Source organism: Myodes glareolus, chromosome 2 (assembly GCF_982192425.1).
Source record: "Myodes glareolus chromosome 2, mMyoGla1.1, whole genome shotgun sequence".
Classification (NCBI taxonomy): domain Eukaryota; kingdom Metazoa; phylum Chordata; class Mammalia; order Rodentia; family Cricetidae; genus Myodes; species Myodes glareolus.
In genome coordinates this window covers 91,573,550-91,593,032 of record NC_142027.1, presented here as the reverse complement: position 1 = coordinate 91,593,032, position 19,483 = coordinate 91,573,550, and the positions used below count along the sequence as shown (strand labels likewise).

Here is a 19,483-nt window from a genome sequence, read left to right as displayed (position 1 = left end):
TAATTCCAAAATCTTTCTGTTTTTTATTCTCAAAATCTCTTACATCTGTGTTTTCTTTGTTCCCTGCTCTTGCCATTTCATGGATTCTTCTTTCCTCTCTGCTTTTTCTTGTCCCTTCCTCTGACCACTGAAACAGTTTTACAGAGATTCAAATATCTTTTCACTATGGGCAATTCTAAAATCTGTTTTATTCTGATGTTTTCGATGAAGAAGTTGGCTCTGGCTCTGGGTTTCAGCCCCTCCCTCCATACCTGAGCACGCTGCTTAAAAGTGTCTTTCAAATCTGTTCTGTGTCAAATTTACTATCTGAATCTATAACAAGGATGAGAGCAAAAACGTAAAAGACACTGTATGTTTTAAAATATCTAAAAAACTTTTTTTTTGCAATAGGGATTGTGGCTGCTAATCTACTCTCCTCTCTTATATGCCTAAAACTTTTGATAAATATTTATTATAAGATTTGGAAGACTATTTTCTATAGGTTCTGTAGCTATGGATTTGCAAATTCATTGAGCGTAGTTTAAAAATTTGAAAATCCGAAACAGAAATTCAGGTTAAAAATTAGAACAGAACGTCTTTGTAGTAAAATTTGAAGTCAGGAATTGTGATGCCTCCAGAATTTCTTTAATTGCTAAGGATTGTTTTGGTTATCTTGGGTGTTTTGCTTTTCCATATGAAGTTGAGCACTATTCTTTCTAGATCTATGAAGAATTTTTCTGAGATTTTGTTGGGCATTGCATTGAATCTGTAGATTGCTTTTGGGAAGATTGCCATTTTTACTCTGTTAAATCTGCCTACCCAAGAACATGAAAGATCTTTCTACTTTTTGTTGTCTTCTTCAATTTCTTTCTTCAAAGATTTAATGTTCTTGTCATACAACAATTCCACTTCTTTGGCTAGAGTTACTCTGAGATATGTTATGCTATTTGTGTCTATTGTGAAGGGTGTTGTTTCTTTGACTTCTTCCCCATTCATTTTATCATCTGTATACAGGAGGGCTACTGATTTTTTTAGTTAATCCTGTATCTTGCTACATTACTTAAAGTGTTTATGAGTTATAGAAGTTTCTTGGTAGAATTTTTGGGGTTGCTTATGTAAACTATCATATCATCAGAAATCGGTGAGAGTTTGACTTCTTCTTTCCTGATTTGTACCCCTTAATCTCCTTTTAGTGTCTTATCGCTCTAGATAGAACCTCAAGAATTATATTGAATTGAAAGAGAGAGAGTGGACAACCTTGTCTTGTTCCAGATTTCAGTGTAATCACTGGGAGTTTCTCTTCATTTTGTTTGAAGTTGGCTGTTGGTTTGCTGTATGTTGTGTTTATTATGTTTAGCTATATTTCTTGTATGCCTGCTGTCTCCAAGACTTTTGTTATGAAGGGATGTTTTATTTTGTTGAAAGCTTTTCTGAATTCCGATGAGATGATCCTGTGGTTTTTATTTTTCAGTTTGTTTATATGGTGGATTACATTGATAGATTTTCTTATGTTGAACCGTCCCTGTATCTCTGGGATGAAGTCAATTTGATCATGGTGGATGATGGTTCTTGTATTTGATTTGCCTGTATTTTATTTAGTATTTTTGCATTAATGTTCATGAGTGAGATTGGTTTGTAATTCTTCTTAGTAATGTCTTTCTGTAATTTAGCTATCAAGGTAAATGTCAAAAAGAGTTTGACATTGTTTCTTATGTTTCTATTGTGTGGAATAATTTGAGGAGTATTGGTATTAGTTCTTCTTTGACAGTCTTGTAGAGATTTGAGCTGAAATCAAATTCTATTACAGAGATACAGTACTGAAAGCAACCTGGTATTGGCATAAGAACAGACAGGAGGAACAATGGAACATAATAGAAGACCCAGATATTAATCCCCACACCTTTGAGCACTTGATTTTGACAAAGGAGCAAGAAATACAAAATGGAAAAAGAAAGCATATTTAACAAGTGGTGCTGGCATAAGTGGGTATCAACACGTAGAAGAATAAAAATAGACCCATATCTATCACCATGCACAAAACTCAGGTCCAAATGGATCAAAGACTTCAACATAAGGCCAGCCACACTAAACCTCATAGAAGAGAAGGTGGGAAGTACACTTGAACGCAATGGAACAGGAGACTACTTCTGAAATATACCCCAAGAAGCACAGACACTGAAAGAAACAATTAACGGAACCTCTTGAAACTGAAAAGCTTCTGTAAAGCAAAGGATACAGTCAACAAGACAAAACAACAGCCTACAGAATGGAAAAAGATCTTCACTAACCCCACATCAGACAGAGGTCCGATTTCCAAAATATACAAAGAACTCAAGAAATAGACCATCAAAAGAACACATAATTCAATTTAAAAAAATGAAGTACGGGCTAAAACAGAGAACTCTCAACAATTTAGAGGAGTCTAAAATGAGTGAAAGACACTTAAGGAAATGCTCAACATCCTTAGCCATCAGAGAAATGCAAATCAAAACAGCTCTGAGATTCCATCTTACACCTGTAAAAATGGCCAAATCAAAAACAATGATGACAACTTCTACTGGAGAGGTTGTGTGGAAAGGGAAACACTTCTGCATTGCTGGTGGGAATGCAAGCTGGTATAGTCCCTTTGGATGCCAGTGTGGTGATTTCTCATAAAATTAGGAAACAACCTTCCCCAATACCCAGTCATACCACTTTGGGTAAATATCCAAAGGATGTTCAACTGTGCCACCAGGACCTGTGCTCAACTATGGCTATAGCAGCATTTTTCGTCATAGCCAGGACCTGGAAACAACCTAAATGCCCCTCGACTGAAGAATGCATAATGAAAACATGGTGCATTTACACAATGAAGTACTACACAGCAGAAAAATAACATCTGAATTTTGCAGGAAAATGAATGGGTCTAGAAAACATTATTTTGAGTGAGGTAACCCAGACACAGATAGACAATTATCACATATACTCACTCATAGGTGGTTTTTAAACTCAAAGCAAAGAAAACCAGCCTACAAATCACAATCCCAGAGAACTTAGACAACAATGAGGATGCTAAGAGAGACTTAAATAGATTTAATGTACATCGGAAGTAGGAAAAGACAAGATCTCCTAAGTAAATTGGGAGCATGGGAACCTTTGGGGAGGTATGAAGGGTCGGAAGAGGCAGTTAGGGGAACAGGCTAAAACGTAAAACTGAATAAAAATCAATAAAAACTGAAAAAAGAAGTAATTGAGAATTAAGAAAATATAGAATATGCTTATTTGTGACTTGAGCTATACTCTTGTTTAGAAAAAGATAGGACACAACATACTTCATATATGATTTGATTTAATTCTTGATTGTGAAGGAAAGAACTTGATAACAACAAAAGTTTGAAGATGATTTATGATTTCTAAGATTTTAGGAGCCTATTTATGACAAAAGAAACTGATTTAGACATATATGTCAGATCAACTTTGCTATTGCTAACTTGTCCAACACTAGGCATCTAGACAATATAGATAAAAACAGTATGTATTTAATGAATATGTTACGTTAGATAAAGTTTATGAATTCCTAAAGTCTGTCCAGGCTAGCAGACCTGTTTTGAAGATGGATGCATACCCTTCTTGTATTTGATAACTTTGTTTATCTTTAGCTATTTGAATAAAACATACCACATGGGAAACTGATATTCTGTAAAGTTACACTATGAATGATCATGACGTTGTGTTCCCAGATGTGCTGTGGACTATGATCTTTAAGATTTTGATATCAAAGAGTCTTTTTTTCCCTTTGGTTTGTCAAAGCAGGGTTTCTCTGTGTAGCTTTGGTACCTCTCCTGAGACTAGCTCTTGTAGACCATGCCAACCTCGAACTCTCAGAGATCCAACTGCCTCTGCCTCCTTCCTGCTGGGATTAAAGTCATGTACCACCATTTCCCAGCAAGGATTTTCATTTAAATCTTCAATTCAAAATTATAAGGCTCACCTAACAGGGATGAAACTGTAAATTCCATTCTTATAAAAGCTACCAAATTGCTGTAAACTGAAGATGATAATTAAGACATGCAAGCTAATGGTCAGTCACTTTATAAATGATCGACTTCTTTACCATGCTCAGAGCCTTGTTTTGGTCATGATGAGTACAAATGTATTTCATTTACAGAGGGACAAGCTATAGCCTTCTGTTTATGCTATCAATAAAAAGTAACTAGAAAGAAGTAAATTTTGTTTAAAATCAAATATAGTTAATAAATTAGCTGCTGTCCCTCAAACCCCTCAGAGAGATCTGCTGGACATTGCATTTAAGGTACTTAATAAAAAGACTTCACCTTATAAACAAAAATACCATCGTCTGGGATCTGTTGTTGAGGCTATTCACAAATACCATGAAAAACCAGACTCCACCTGGATATTACCTCAGTTGTGCTAATGCCGACCACTGGGTCAAGAGCTGGCACATGTCTCACCCACCACCTGGTCCCTTCACAAACTGTGAACACTGTGGTGTTGAATGCCCCTCTCTGCCTTGGCAAGGTAGGTCAGTTGCCTCAACTTCCTCCTCCATAGAAACATTTCTGAAATCTCAAGAGTCCAGTGGTTGAAGCCTGATGTTGTCCTGTGTGGCAACCAAAGTCCGATGGTGTCTCATGTGGCATCTGAAGATGATAATCTCTGCTCCCAAGAAGGGCATTGAAATCATATGAAGGATCTGAACTGGTTGCCCCAGTATCAGGTAAGTCTGTATCGTTTTAGCTGATACAGAGGCAATTTAGATTATACTTCCTGCTCACATTTATCCTTCTCAGATCTCTGATAGTGTTGATAACACGTTTCAACTTTATAATTTTAGCAGCAGCAAGCAATCCGACACAGCTCCTCCCAACAAGGCTGCAGTTACATGGTCAGTCCATGTCATATACATAAGGCATGTCTTGTTGTATCCTACAGCAAACAGATAGTCTGCTGAAAAAGGCAGACTCACAGACAGGGTTACCTTACTGACAGGCCTAACACTGAAAAAGACAATCTCATAAACAGGTTCAATTGAAAATCAAACTGAAACTATCATGCTATTACTAGAAAAAAAATATACTTTTACTATTCTTTTATTTTAAAGAACCTCCTTTTTGAATTACTGCTCCCATAAGTGAATCATTTTCGTCTCCTGGTAAAAGATTGGATGGAAAAAAGTTTGAAGTTGATGTTACTTTTGAGGGTCTAGGGAAATGATTTGATGTAAGTAAACACAAGTTGCAAAGGTATGTTTAACTGATCTAAGGTATATGAAAATGAGACTTAAAGATTTCTAACATACAGAGTTTAATCATATTAATCAGTGGAGTTCTGATTAGCTATTAATCTAGCCTTGGTTAAGTACTACCTACTGTTTTCATAGACAATGAACAAAATTTTTAATTTTCTTTCATTGTTTTTAACAAGATTTTAAATTGCTTCTCATTGTGCCACATACTTATCTGACATACATACATAAAATCTGGACAGAGGAAACTGGTAAAGAGTGTTCCTATTTGTATCCCCCTTTGAATCACTAAACTTTTGATATGGCTCTAAACCATGCGTGTACAAAAGCAATTTATATATACTGGCTAACTGCATCTTCTACACTGTGGTTTCAGTACAGATTACAGAGAGTGGAGATGTTAATATATCCAAGTCTTTCATCTTTATCTGTAAACTAAAACAAATTAATGTAAGATTCAGTGAGTTGTGACTTGAATGCACCTATGCTACATCAGGCAGACTCCACATAAGAACTGCTGTCAGGTAAAGTTAAAGCTTTCCTGTCCACTGCCTCTCCTTGAGGATGGGCACTCTCTCCTCCTGGTTTTGGAACTCCTTCCATCTCCTGCATTAGTGGCCTACTGAACTGTATTCCTTCCATCCTGTGAAAATATTCCTAAGAGTACTATAAATGTCAAATAAATCTAGCATCTAGCAATTTTTCTTCACATATTCCATAACACTACAAGTACTAGGCATATAGACCTGGAAGTTTGTTTCCTTCTTACACAGCAATGAATAGGTTGAACATTTACGAAGAAACTTCTAAGTATAGGAACATTCAAATGTGTAACTGATGTTCAAATGAACAAAGGTACTGCTTATAGCAACAATAGAAACAAACAACAGCACTTACTAAAAAGCAAGGCCAAATAACTACTCCACAATATGATAAATAAACAACAAATGAACTCAAAATATTCAGAAAGATCAAATGTCAGATTGCTAGTTCAAAAAGTAAAAATATCGATTACCTAAAAGAAGATATAAATAAGCAAGTAAATTCAACTGGGCATTGAGAAAAATACAGCACTGTACAGGAGAACAACGGTGAGTAAAAAACCCATATATAACAAAGACTCAGTACCAAAAAAGTCAAATCCTAAAAGGAAATTGAGATTTAGGTTAGGGGAAGAAGAGATAAAAATGTTCTAAATAAAAAAAAATCAAGAAACTGCCAATAAAAACTCAGTGGAAAGTGACTCCAGCAGTACTGACTAAGCAGAAAACAGAATATCAAGCATAAAGGATGTGATTTTCAAACACTGCATTAAAATGTCAATGAGAATTAAATAAGTAATAAACATGATCACAATGTCCAAATCTGAGATATTTAAACAAACAAATACATGGACATATGGGATAGAAATTCTAAGGTGGGTACTAAAGACATGGGGATTTAGCAGAAACTTGTCAAGTCAGTAGAAAGAAACAAACATTCGAACAACACATTTAGGTTCCCGAAGATATATGAAGAGGATGCAACCTCTCCTGACACATTAAAGACAATCTGTGAAAACAAATAAAAACCTTACCATGAACTGACAGTATGAACAGACACAAAAGTTGTTGATTTCCCTATATGATCTGTATTTGACTAGAGAAATAAAGAGGTGGAGAATAAAGATATCTAGAAGTATAATGAATGTGGAAAGTTTGCAACTGAGTTTCACATTTCTGTGCATACAGTTCATTATTCTTAGAGCAATTACATGTGCACAGATGAGCATGCACTGTCATGCAGCTAGAATATCCTTATCACAGTGGCACAAGTACTTACATTAAGTTTGAGAATAATCCTTAGCACAGTGGCACAAGTACTTACATTAAGCCGACAGACAGTGGATGCTGTTTTGTCTGAAAAAATATCGGGATTTCCTTGGGTTCTTCTTTTGCGACGTAAATGGGGATAAATGCACCTAGGATTATGTCAGCCTTCATGTATGTGGCAGGCTTTCCATATTCCAAACACTTCGGATTAGTTATTCTCGTTAAAGCAAACATAGAATGCAGGAGTAGAAAGAAGCAAAGCAAAGGTTGAGACATATCAGCGTCTGCACTATACAGGGACAATGCCCTGCAACGAGGCTGATCCTTAAAGGATATTGGCTTCATTCGTGGAACAGGTTTAGACCTTGACAGTGTCAGAGAAGACTCTGTTACCTACAGCTCGTTCCTGATGTTGCATAGTCTATGGTTCTCATGCCAGACAAGGACACAGATAGAAGAAAGTCCAGAAAACCGAGGGTAAGTGAAAGTGTTGACATTCTCCTCTAACTAATCATAGTGACTATAAATGCACTGGCTTTTCTTGCTTTTCACTCTCATACATGTGCTCTGGGGAATCTCATTGCCCTTGGCCTCTGCACCTGCATCTTCTATGCTGGTGAAAAACATGTTGTTTTGTTCCTTAGTCCCCTACCTCTATGATTTCATAATCATCCACAGTGACTTTGGAGAGCACGATAGCATGAGAAAGAATTGTAGGTCCAGCTTGTTTGATTTGGATTGCTGTTTTGAAAGACACATAGAAGTGTGAACAGATAAGAGACAAAGCAATATTTGGATTCCACATTGCAAACACTTGAAATATTTCATACAATGCTTTCATATGAAGATGAAGTGGTGATGTCGGTTTTTAGTGTCTGCCATTCACAGGCACACTGACCTCATATCTATCCCGACTCTCTGATCTGCTCTCTCCTTCTTGTAGCAATGATTGTAAAGATGTTGAAATGAATAAGTACATTCCAAACAAGTACATAAGATAATTTCTCACCTCATCCTTTTGCAGTATTAAGGTTCCCAAGCAGTAATCTTTGTTCTGCTTTTAAGTGCACTCTGGTACAGCTCCTCCCAAGTACACTTGTAAAAAATCAATAAATAGAATAATTCTTCATCTTGACATTTCTTCTTTTTTGTATTACCACTTATCAGAAATACTCTTTTATTTACTTTATTTATTTTTTTCAAAATTAAACAAACTGTCTTTTTTATTTTACATACCAGTCCCAGTTCCTCCTCCCTCTACTCCTTCCATTCCTTCCACCTTTCTGGCACACCACACCACTTCCACTCCTCAGAGAGATAAGGCACATTGCTTTGTGGAAGGACCAAAGTAGGCTGATCAAAGTATCCATCCAAAGAGAATGGGTCCCAAAAAGAGTTCAGGGGGAGATGGTCTCAGTGCAGAATTCTACCAGAATTTCATAGAAGAGCTAATACCTATACTGCTCAAAGTATTCCACATAATAGAAACAGAAGGAACTCTGCCAAACTAATTTTATGAGGCTGAAGTTATCCTTATAACAAAACTACAGAAATACTCTTGCTTTAGAAATAATTTCATCCTTTCATTATGCACTTCTGCTAATTATAATATAGCATAAAACAAAACAATTTTTATTTTAATTCATTTTAAAAATCTATCTTTTTTATTGCACATGTCAAATCCATTTCCCATGCCTTGCCCTATTCATGGTGCCTTCACCTTTCCCCTGCTTCCCATCCTTATCCCATCCTACATCCAGTCCTCAGAGAGGATTAGGCTTCCCATGGGGATTCAAATAAGTATAGCACATTGCTTTGAGGCAGGGCCAAGGCCTGTATGTAGACTGAACAAGATATCCTTCCAGAAAGAATAGGTTCTGAAAAGTCAGATCAAGCAGTTGGGATAAATTCTGGTCTCACTATCAGTGGCCCCACAGTCTGCCACAGCCATCCAACTTTTATTCACATTCAGAAGGCCTAATTTGATCCTGTGCTGGCTCCCTTGATGTCAGAACGGTATTGGAAGACTTCTTTTAGCTCAGGAAAACTGTTTCAGTGGTTATCTCCATACGGTCTTGACCTTTTTGCTGATATTTCCACTCCTCCTTATTTTTGACTGAACTTTGGGAGTTCAGCCCAGTGCTCCACTGTAATTCTCTGCATCTGCCTCCATCAGTTGATAGGTGTAGGTTCTAGGACAACATTTAAGATAGTCATCAGTCTGCAGAGCAAAGCCAGTTCAGGCATCATCTTTAATTTTGCTGTGAATCTTAGCGTAGGTCATCCTTGAGTGTTGCTGGGAATTTCTCTAATATTAGGCTTTTTGCTTGACTCATAATGGCTTGCTCAATCAAGATATCTCTTTCCTTGTTCTCTTTCAGTGCCCTTCACCCATCTTGACCAGCCCATTCCCTTTAGTTCTCCTCCCCACTCCTCTTCTATTCTTTTCCCTTCTGCCTTGCCTATTCTCCCCATACCACACTCTCAATTTTCTCAGGAGATCTTGTTTATTTCCCCCTCCCAGGGGGATGTATGTATGTTTCTCTTAGGGTTCTCCTTGTTACTTCACTTCTCTGGGGTTGTAGAATATAGGCTCCTTATCCTTGACTTTTCAGCTAGTAATCACCTGTTAGTGGGTCCATATAATGCTCATCTTTTGCATTCTGGGTTACATCACTCAGGATTTTTTTTTTAGTTCCATCCATTTTCTTGCAAATGATGTGTTCTTGGATACAATTTGCCAGTATTCAATTGAGTATTTTTGCATCAGTGTTCATGAATGAGTTTTGTCTGTAATTCTCATTCTTAGTAATGTCTTTATGTGGTTTGGTTATCAGGGTAATCATAGCCTCCTAAAAAGGGTTTGGCTATTTTCCTTCTGTTTTTATTGTGTGGAACAATTTGAGGAGCATTGGTATTATTTCTTCTTTGAAAATCTTGTAGAATTCTGAGCTGAAATCATCTGGTCCTGGGCTTTTATTGATTGGGAGACTTTTGATGACAGTTTCTATTTCTTTAGCAGTTATAGGTCTATTTAATTTGCTCATCTGGTATTGATTTAATTTTGGTATGTGATATTTATTCAGAGAGTTGTCCATTTAAACTTTAAATTTTCCAATTTTGTGGAGTACAGGTTTTCAGAATATGACCTGATGATACTTTGGATTTCTTCCATGTCTGTTATTATGTGCCTCCTTTCATTTCTGATTTTCTTAATTTGGATATTCACTCCTTTCCTTTTGGTTGTTTGGATAGAGGCTTGTCTATTTTGTTGATTTTCTTGAATAACCAACTCTTTGTCTCCTTGTTTTCTTTGCTTCTATTTTGTTGATTTCTGTTCTCAATTTGATTATTTCTGCAATCTAGCTTTCCTGGGTGAGTTTGCTTCTGTTTGTTCTAGAGTTTTCAAATGTTCTCTTAATTCACTAGTGTGGCAGTTTTCTAGCTTATTTATGAATGCATTTAATGCTATGAACTTTTCTCTTAACACTGCTTTCATGGTGTTCCATAATTTTGAGTATGTTTTGTGGTTATTTTCGTTGAATTTTAAGAAGTCTTTAATTTCTTCTCATTTCTTTCTTGACCCATTGATGCTTCATGTGTTCATTGTTTAATTTCTATGTGTTTCTGGGCTTTCCGGAATTAGTGTTGCTATTGAATTCTAATTTTAAGCCATTTTATTCCAATTTTTTTTCACTGTTGAGGTTTTTTTGTTTGTTTGTTTGTTTTTCCTAGTATGCTGTTAGTATTTGAAAACGTTCCATGAGGTGCTGAGGGGTAGGAATAATCTTGTATGTTTGGATGGAATGTTCTATAAATCTCTGTTCAGTTTGAGTAATAACATCTGTTAATTCTCATATTTCTTTGTAAATATTTCATCTGACAGACCTGTCCAGAGCTGATAGCAGAGTGTTGAAATCTCCTACTATTAGTGTGTGGGGTTTAATGTGTGATTTAAGCTTTTCTTTTATATATGAGTGTGTACTTGTATTCTGGGCACAGATGTTCAGTATTGAGATTTCCTATTAACGGATTTTTTTCCCGTGACTGGTACGAAATGTCCTTCTTTGGCTCTTTGGATTGATTTTACTTTGAAGTCTATTTTGATAGATATGAGAATAGCTACACCCACTTGCTTCTTAGGTCCATTTGCTTGGAAAATTTTTTCCTAACCTATTACTCTGAGGTAATGTCTGTCTTTGAACTTCAATTGTGTTTCTTGTATGCAGCAGAAGGATGGATTCTGTTTTTGTATCCAATCTGTCATCCTTTGTCTCTTCCTGGCTGTTTTGAAACCATTTATATTAAGAGATATTAATGATCAGTGATTGCTATTTCCTTTTATTTTTGTTTTTGTTGTTGGTGATGTTATTGTGTGTATTTTTTCCCTTCTTTGGGAATTGCTGTTGTGAGATCATCTATTGTATGTGTTTTTGTTGATGTGGCCAACTTCCTTGGGTTGGAGTTTTCCTTCTAGTGCTTTGTATAGGGCTGGGTTTATAGCTAACATCAATGGGAACTGCTTTTGCTCTTTTAGCCAAGAGCCTTTAAGATATTAGCCCACTTGGGCGTGGGCTTTTATACTGCAAACAAAGCTGTAAAGCTTGTGCTAGCTCTTTTACTCCCAGCTCTCACTTCAGGCTGCCAGACTCTGTACCTGTTCGTGCAGAGTACTATTATCTAGGACACTGATCTATAAGTTTCCTCTAAATATATAGCCCTTTATTATTCATAATTCTGAACTGGTTTGGGATTATTTTGTGACTTCCACCTTCAATAAAACTAAATATTTTTAAAGTCTGTAAGTGCTTGGTAGTGTAGACTTTATTTCTTTTTTAAAAAATTTATTTGTTTATTAAGAATTTCTACCTCCTACCCTCCTCCCATTTCCCTTTCATTCTCTCTGCTCCCCCTGCCTCTCCAGTCTTAAGAGAAGTCAGGGTGCCCTGCCCTGTGGGAAGTCCAAGGCCATTTCCCCTCCATCCAGGTCTAGGATAGAAGGTGTGCTTCCAAACAGATTAGGCTCCCAAAAAGTCAGTACATGCAGTAGAATCAAAACCAAGTGCCATTTTTTAATTGGGTTAATTAGCATTTTAAAGTGTAGTTTCTTGAGTTCTTTATATATTTTGGAGATCAGACCTTTGTCTGATGTGGGGTTGGCGAGGATCTTCTCCCATTCTGTAGGTTGCCTTTTTGTCTTAGTGACAGTGTCCTTTGCTTTAAAAAAGCTTCTCAGTTTTAGGAGGTCCCATTTATTTATTGTTGCTCTTATTGTCTGTGCTACTGGGGTTATAGTTAGGAAGAGTTCTCCTGTGCCCATGTGTTGTAGACTACTTCCCACTTTCTTTTCTATCAGATTCAGTGTGGTCAGATTAATATTGAAGTCTTTAATACATTTGACTTGTGTTTTGTGCATGGTGATAGAAATGGATCTATTTTCATTCTTCTACAGTTTGACATCCAGTTATGCCAGCACCATTTGTTAAAGATGCTTTCTTTCGTTCATTGTATAATTTTAGCTCATTTGTTGAAAATCAGGTGTTCAGAGGTTTGTGAATTAATATCTGGGTCTTCAACTTGTTTCAATTTGATTCCATTGGTCAACATCCCTGTTTTTGTGTCAATATCAAGCTGTTTTCATTACTGTAGCTCTGTAATAGAGTTTGAAGTCAGGGATGGTAATTCCTCCGGAAGTACTTTTATTGTATAGGATTGTTTTGGATATCCTGGGTTTTTAAATTTTCCATATAAAGTTGATTATTGTTCTCTCAAGGTCTGTGAAGAATTTTGTTGGGATTTTGATGGGGATTGCATTGGATCTATAGATTGCTTTTGGTAGAATTTCCATTTTTACTATATAGAGGAAAGGATGCCTGAGGCGGCCTTGTCTTATAGCCACACTGATGAATATCTTGCATAGTACCATAGAATCTTCTTCTGGTGATGGATGGAGATAGAGACAGAGACCCACATTGGAGCACTGGACTGAGTTCCCAAGGTCCTAATGAGGAGCAGAAGGAAGGAGAACATGAGCAAGGAAGTCAGGACCACAAGGGGTGCGTTCACCCACTGAGACGGACAGATCTAATGGCAGAACGCTAAGGCCAGTTGGAATGAGACTGATGGAGCATGTGATCAAACCGGACTCTCTGAATATGGCTGATGGTGGAGGCTTACTGAGAAGCCAAGGACAATGTTGCTGGGCTTTGATTCTCCTGCATTAATAAGCTTTATGGGAGTCTTGTCTATTTGGATGTTCAACTTCCTGCTCCTGGGGGTAGCGGGGAGGACCCAGAAAAGGAACACAGATACCCTTCAACCCTCTAAATTCTTTTGCCATCCAACTGAAGCTTCTCTCCCTGGCTACTGCCTCTCTCTTTCTATCCCATGCCAGCGTGTCCCAGGCACCCCTTGCTTCTGTGGGGTCATAAGATCCCCCAAATCTGCCTGTTTTGGGGATGAGGCTCTGGGGACAAAGTGGGCCCTGGCCAGCAAGTAGACCTGATCCTGTACCAGAAGATCCATTGGAGAGCATTTGAAAGAAGAGATGATCAGGCGCCAATGCAAGAATTTTTTCAAGAATATGAAAAACAACATGATAACACCAGAACCCAATGAACATACAACAGGAAGATATGAAGACCCTAATCCAGAAGAAGTAGAATAGATAGACATCATGAAAGTGATAGAGTCCCTTAAACAGGATGTGTAAAACTCCCTTTAAGAAATGGATGAGAAGAATAACAAAAAGCTGAAGAAATGAACAAATACCTAAAAGATACCCTAGGAAACCAAGAAAATACAAATAAACAAATAATGGAAACAGTTTAAGACATGAAAACTGAAACGGAAACAATGAAGAAAACAGAAGCCGAGGGATGGCTGGATATGGAAAATCTGGGTAAATGAACAGGGACAAGAATAATCAACAGAATACAAGAGATAGAAGAAAGAATCTCAGATGCTGAAGACAGTATTGATGTGTGAATTAGGTGTTGATAAGTTTGTGGGTTAAAATCCGGGTCTTCTGTTCTATTCCATAGGTCGACTTCTCTGTTCTTATGCCAATACCAAGCTGTTTTCAATATTGTAGCTCTGTAATAGAGTTTGAAGTCAGGGATGGTAATGCCTCCAGAAGTTCCTTTATTTTATAAGATTGTTTTGGCTATCCTGGATTTTTTGTTTTTCGATATAAAGTTGATTATTCTTCTCTCAAGGTCTGTGAAGAATTTTGATGGGATTTCGATGGGGATTGCATTGAATCTATAAATTGCTTTTGGTAGAATTGCCATTTTTACTATGTTGATCCTCCCAATCCAAGAGCAAGGGAGATCCTTCCATTTTCTGGTATCCTCCTCAATTTCTTTCTTCAAAGACTTAAAGTTCTTGTCAAATTGATCTTTCACTGCCTTGGTTAGAGTTACCCCAAGATATTTTATGCTATTTGTGGCTTTTGTGAAAGGTAATGCTTCTCTGATGTCCCTCCCTGCTTCTTTATCCTTTGTGTATAAGAGAACAACTGATTGGTGAGAGAGGTGTGTTAAAGTCTCCTACTATTAGTGTGTGTGGTTTGATGACTGCCTTGAGTTCTAGAAGTGTTTCTTTAACATAAGTGTGTGCCTTTATATTAGGGGCATAGATATTCAGGATTGAGACTTCCTCCTGATGAGTTTTTCCTGTTATGAGTATGAAATCTCCATCTCCATCTCTTCTGATTGATTTTAGTTTGAAGTTAATTTTGTTAGATATTAGTTTGACCAAACCCACTTGTTTCTTTGGTCCATTTGCTTGGAAAACATTTTCTCATCCCATTACTCTGAGTAGGTGTCTCTCTTTGTGGTTGAGGTGTGTCTTTTGTAAACAGCAGAATTTTGGATCCTGTTTTTGTATCCAATCTCTAAGTCTGTGCCTTTTTATAAGTGAATTGAGTCTACTGATAGTAAGTGATATTAATGACCAGTGGTTGTTGACTCCGGTTCTTTTCTTTTTCTTTCCTTTTTTTTTGGGGGGGGGGTAGTAGAGTGTGTTTTTCTTCTTTGAGATGTGCTTGTGAAGGGTCGCTAGATGTCTGAGTATTGTAGGCAGTATTGGCAATGTTGGATTTTTTGGGTTGTGATTTTCCTTCTAATACTTTCTGTCAGGCCGGATTTGTGGCTACGTATTTTTCAAATTCTTTTATATTGGAATATTTTGTTTTCTCTGTTGATAGTGAATGATAGCTTGGCTGGGGATAGTAGTCTGGGCTTGCCTTCATGGTCTCTTAGTTTCTGCAGTACCTCTATCCAGGACCTTCTGGCTTTCATGGTTTCCATAGAGAAGTCCAGTGTAAGTCTGATATGTTTACCTTTATAAGTTACTTGACTTTTTTCCTTTGCATCTCTTAATATTCTTTCTTTAATCTGAATGTTTTGTGTTTTGATTATTATATGGCAAGGGGATTTTTTTTTGATCCAGTCTATTCGGTGTTCCGTGTGCTTCTTGAACCTTCATAGGAATATCATTCTATAGTTTGGGAACATTTTCTTCTATAATGTTGTTGAATATATTTTCTGGGCCTTTGATCTGCAATTCTCCTTCTTCTACCACTATTATTCTTAGATTTGGTTTTTTTATTGTGTCTCAGATTTCCTGAATGTTTTGTGATGAGAATTTGTTGGAATTGCTGTTTTCTTTAATCAGAGCATTTATTTTCTCTATGGTGTCTTCAGAATCTGAAATCCGTTCTTCTATCTCTTGTATTCTATTGGTTATGCTTGTTTCTGAAGTCTCTGTTCATTTACCTCGATTTTCCTAGATTTACCAGTCATTTCTCGGTTTGTGTTTTCTTCATTCCCTCCATTTCAGTTTTCAATTCTTGAACTGTTTCCATTACCTGTTTGTTTGTTTTTTCTTTGTTTCCCTGGGTGTCATTTACTTATTTACTCATTTCTTCAAACTTTTTGTTATACTTCTCTTCTAACCTTTACTCATTTCTTCAGTCTTTTTATTATACTTCTCTTCCATTTTTTTACAGCAGATTTTAACCTCCTGTTTAAGTTCCTCTATTATTTTCATATAGTTCTGCTTAGAGTTGATTTCTTTTATTTCTTCTGGAGTAGGGTGTTCAATTCTTCTAGTTTCATGATCCCTGCATTCTGGTGATGTCATGTTGCCTTTCAGGTTGTTGGAGGAATTCTTGCATTGGCACCTGCCCATATCTTCCTTCAAATGGAGACAGGAGAGTCTTGGTGTCTTGGTTCAGTTTTTGCTGTTACTGATTCTTTGGGTGGATCTCTTCACTGCAGGAGAGGGAACTGTCCTGTCCCTCTAAATGGTACTCCTCAACACCCTCTGGATGGAACTCCTCAGCACAGACACAGGGATAGCCCTCTGGATGGAATTACTCAGCACCCTCTGGATTGAACTCCTCAACACTGAATTAGGGATAGCTGGTATTCCAAGGACACAGGATACAAAGGGGCGACCGTGGGGGCAGGGCAGAGTTGAGTGCTGGGACCCTGCAGCAGAAGCTGGGCAGGGGGACTGTGCTCTCTACCAGGACAGTCCTCCCCGGATAGCACACACTCACCCTTCTAAATGGAACTCCTCAGCACTGAAATAGGGACAGCTGTTATTCCAAGGACACAGGAGACAAAAGGGCAACCATGGGGCAGGGAAGAGTCGAGTGGAACACAGAATACACTGCAGCAGAAGCTGATAAGGGGCTGTGCTCTCTTCTGGGACAGTCTGCTCCTGATAGCACAGACTCAACCCTCTGGATTGAACTCCTCAGCACTGAAATAGGGATAGCTTGTCAAGTAATTTTTAAAAGAATTCTAAGGGCAAGCTACGCCAGCTTGGTCAGGCTCTAGCTGCTAAGGTTCAGACCAATCCAATCAGAAGTACAGAGATGCCAGACTGCACCATAGGTCAAGGTAGCTACCAGAGGTCAACTTCGGATGTGGCCAGGGACTCTCAACTAGAAACAGAACATGCCAGTCACTGGAAATCCAGACCAAAAGACAAAAAAAATCAAGGATGTAACATCAACCAAGAAGTAAAATACTCATCCAATACAGACAAACTCAATTCAAGGACTAAAGTTTTCAAATTTTCTGTTAATTCACTAGTGTGGAAATTTTCCAGCTTCTTTATGTAGGCATTTAGTGCTATGAACTTGCCTCTTAACACTGCTTTCATTGTGTCCCATAAATTTGGGTATGTTATGTGTTCATTTCATTGAATTTTAGGAAGTCTTTTATTTCTCCCTTTATTTCTTCCTTGGCTCATTGATGGGGACCAAATTAATGTTAGCTTTTTAAAATGTGCACAACTGCCATATAATCTTTCCTGTGAAATAAAAAGACATAATTCCTTTCTTATATGACTTCTGTAACAGTTAAATTGTCAGTCAGAAACCAAATCACTCTTGCCTATATGTTTCTACCTTTACCTTCTCCAGAGTGTAGTCACAACAATTTACTTTGATTGACATGTTCCATGAAAGAGGGTTTGGACATTGGTGGATGGTTACAGCATTTCCTGACTCCATTACATGTTGATTTTGTATAGGTGTTGAAATATGATCCATTTCTATTATTTTCCCCATTAACTCTGCATGATCAGAATAGTGCTGTGCTTTTTCTTCAAAACTTTAGTGATGTCATCATTTAGGATTTTCACCAATTTCCTTCTTAGTTAGTCACATTTCAAACTTACCACATTACCATAAATGCTTAAAGAACCCCGAATAATTACTTCTTGAAATATCCCCATCTCATGGCTTGGAGATCAAAGAGATAATGAGGATTAGCTTTTAATTTATCCAGTCAGGAAAAGATATCTGAACAGAATACCAATTTTTCTTATGTTCATCACCTGAGCTTCTATTTCTCAGACTGTGTTGGTGCGGCTTCTATCTGAGGTTTATGTTTGACTTTTTAAAATTTTCATTTCTAGTTTTATCTCAGTTTGAGTTTTTGTTGATTTTTTTGTATTATGATGTCTATCATTGTATTCCACTGCTTGTTTTCCCTTAGGTGTCATTAGTGCTTATATTTAAATTCTCATTGGACATATTTATAACAGGGATTAAGAAGTCAGTGTCATGAGCTTTGGCTATATTGCATTTCTCAGTGTCTACTGTAGTAGGGTTGCTGAGCTTTAATGGGGATATTTTGACTTGGTTGTTAATGATTTTGTTTTGACACTGGTATATAGCTTTCTAGGGTTCGAATGACTGTGATTCTGGGTGTTGATATATGGGCTTGTCTTTGTTAGGTTTGTGCTGTTTCATTTCTTTGTTTCTGTTTCTCTCTCTGAGACAAGTGTGTCAGTTGTGGGTTGCATTGTAGGGAATGCTTCTGAGGGACTATCATGTCTGACAATTTTGGTTCCTGCATAGAAAGTGATTCTAGGTATTGGGTCCAATATTATGGAATAGGAATTGGTTATAGGGAGTGGTTGAGAGGGTGCTCAAGAAGGAGAAATCTGAGTCCACCACAAGGTATACAAAGTTCCCACTTTTTGGAGGTATGTTGTAATAGACTACAGAAAGGTGTGTACTGCAGGGATATAGATGAGATTTAATAGATTGTACTGTAGTACAAGAAGAACAGTGTGAATTACTTACATGTGTCCTATATCCATGTGGATCCCAGGAATCCCAGGTAGAGTGTGTTTTACTTATTGGAAGTTGATACAAAGGAAAAAGAGTGGGCTTAAAGAAGGGGCTGAGAAGTTTCTAAGGAAGAAGAAAATTTTTATGCCATTTCCTATGGAGTCCAGATAGAGTTGTTGGACAGCTCCATGCAAATGATCTGCTACAAGTTTGGGAATGAGAGTGAGTAATTTGTAATGGAAGACATGAAGGAGTGTCATCTACCTTACCTGATTCCTAGTCTGGATAGGCCAGAGTGTTCAGAGATAGAGAGTGTCTCCAGGTTTTGGTGGCTGACACAAAGGAATGGAAATGTCTGAGAGGAGAGGCTGACAGAGTCCATAGGAAAGAGGATACCTGACTCTGCCTGGAGGCTCAGTATGTATAAATTGAAGAAACAACAATTGCAAAGTATGGTAAAAAGAGGTTTTACTGTTGAGATGGAAGACTACAGTCATAGGCATCAGGAAGAGTCTAGAGGAAGGAAAGAAAGTCATAGACTAAACATGATCAGGTGATTGAACTGGTCCATGAAAGGAGCGACATGAACAGTGAGTAGGAAAACAAAGAGGGAAGGAGAGGAAGAGAAAGATGTGGGAGACTGAGTGAGATATAGCCAGTGACAGATGAGAGAATACAAAGAGGAGAAATGGTCAAAGGAAAGTAGCCCAAGAGGACCAAGAGAGAGCCAAGAGGACACAAATCCAAAATGACTGGTTCATGTACAAATGAGATCCTGGAAGAAGGAGAACCCCATGAACTGGAGAAATTTGGGTTAGGGAGCAGTGTGAGAGAAGCTGATAGGACTTA

At 37.5% G+C, this 19,483-nt stretch overlaps 1 protein-coding gene across 1 annotated transcript in view; it reads right to left on the bottom strand.

Annotated features, from left to right (window-relative positions):
- Positions 1-19,483, bottom strand: part of LOC146895563 (vomeronasal type-2 receptor 26-like) — an 82,413-nt gene that overhangs the window by 41,009 nt on the left and 21,921 nt on the right. Inside the window, exons 2-3 of the mRNA XM_087897982.1 lie at positions 7,688-7,776; positions 7,091-7,236 (exon numbers count right to left, since the gene is read on the bottom strand). Of these exons, the coding sequence (XP_087754108.1) occupies positions 7,091-7,236; positions 7,688-7,776 (235 nt within the window). The remainder of the gene's footprint in view (positions 1-7,090; positions 7,237-7,687; positions 7,777-19,483) is intronic.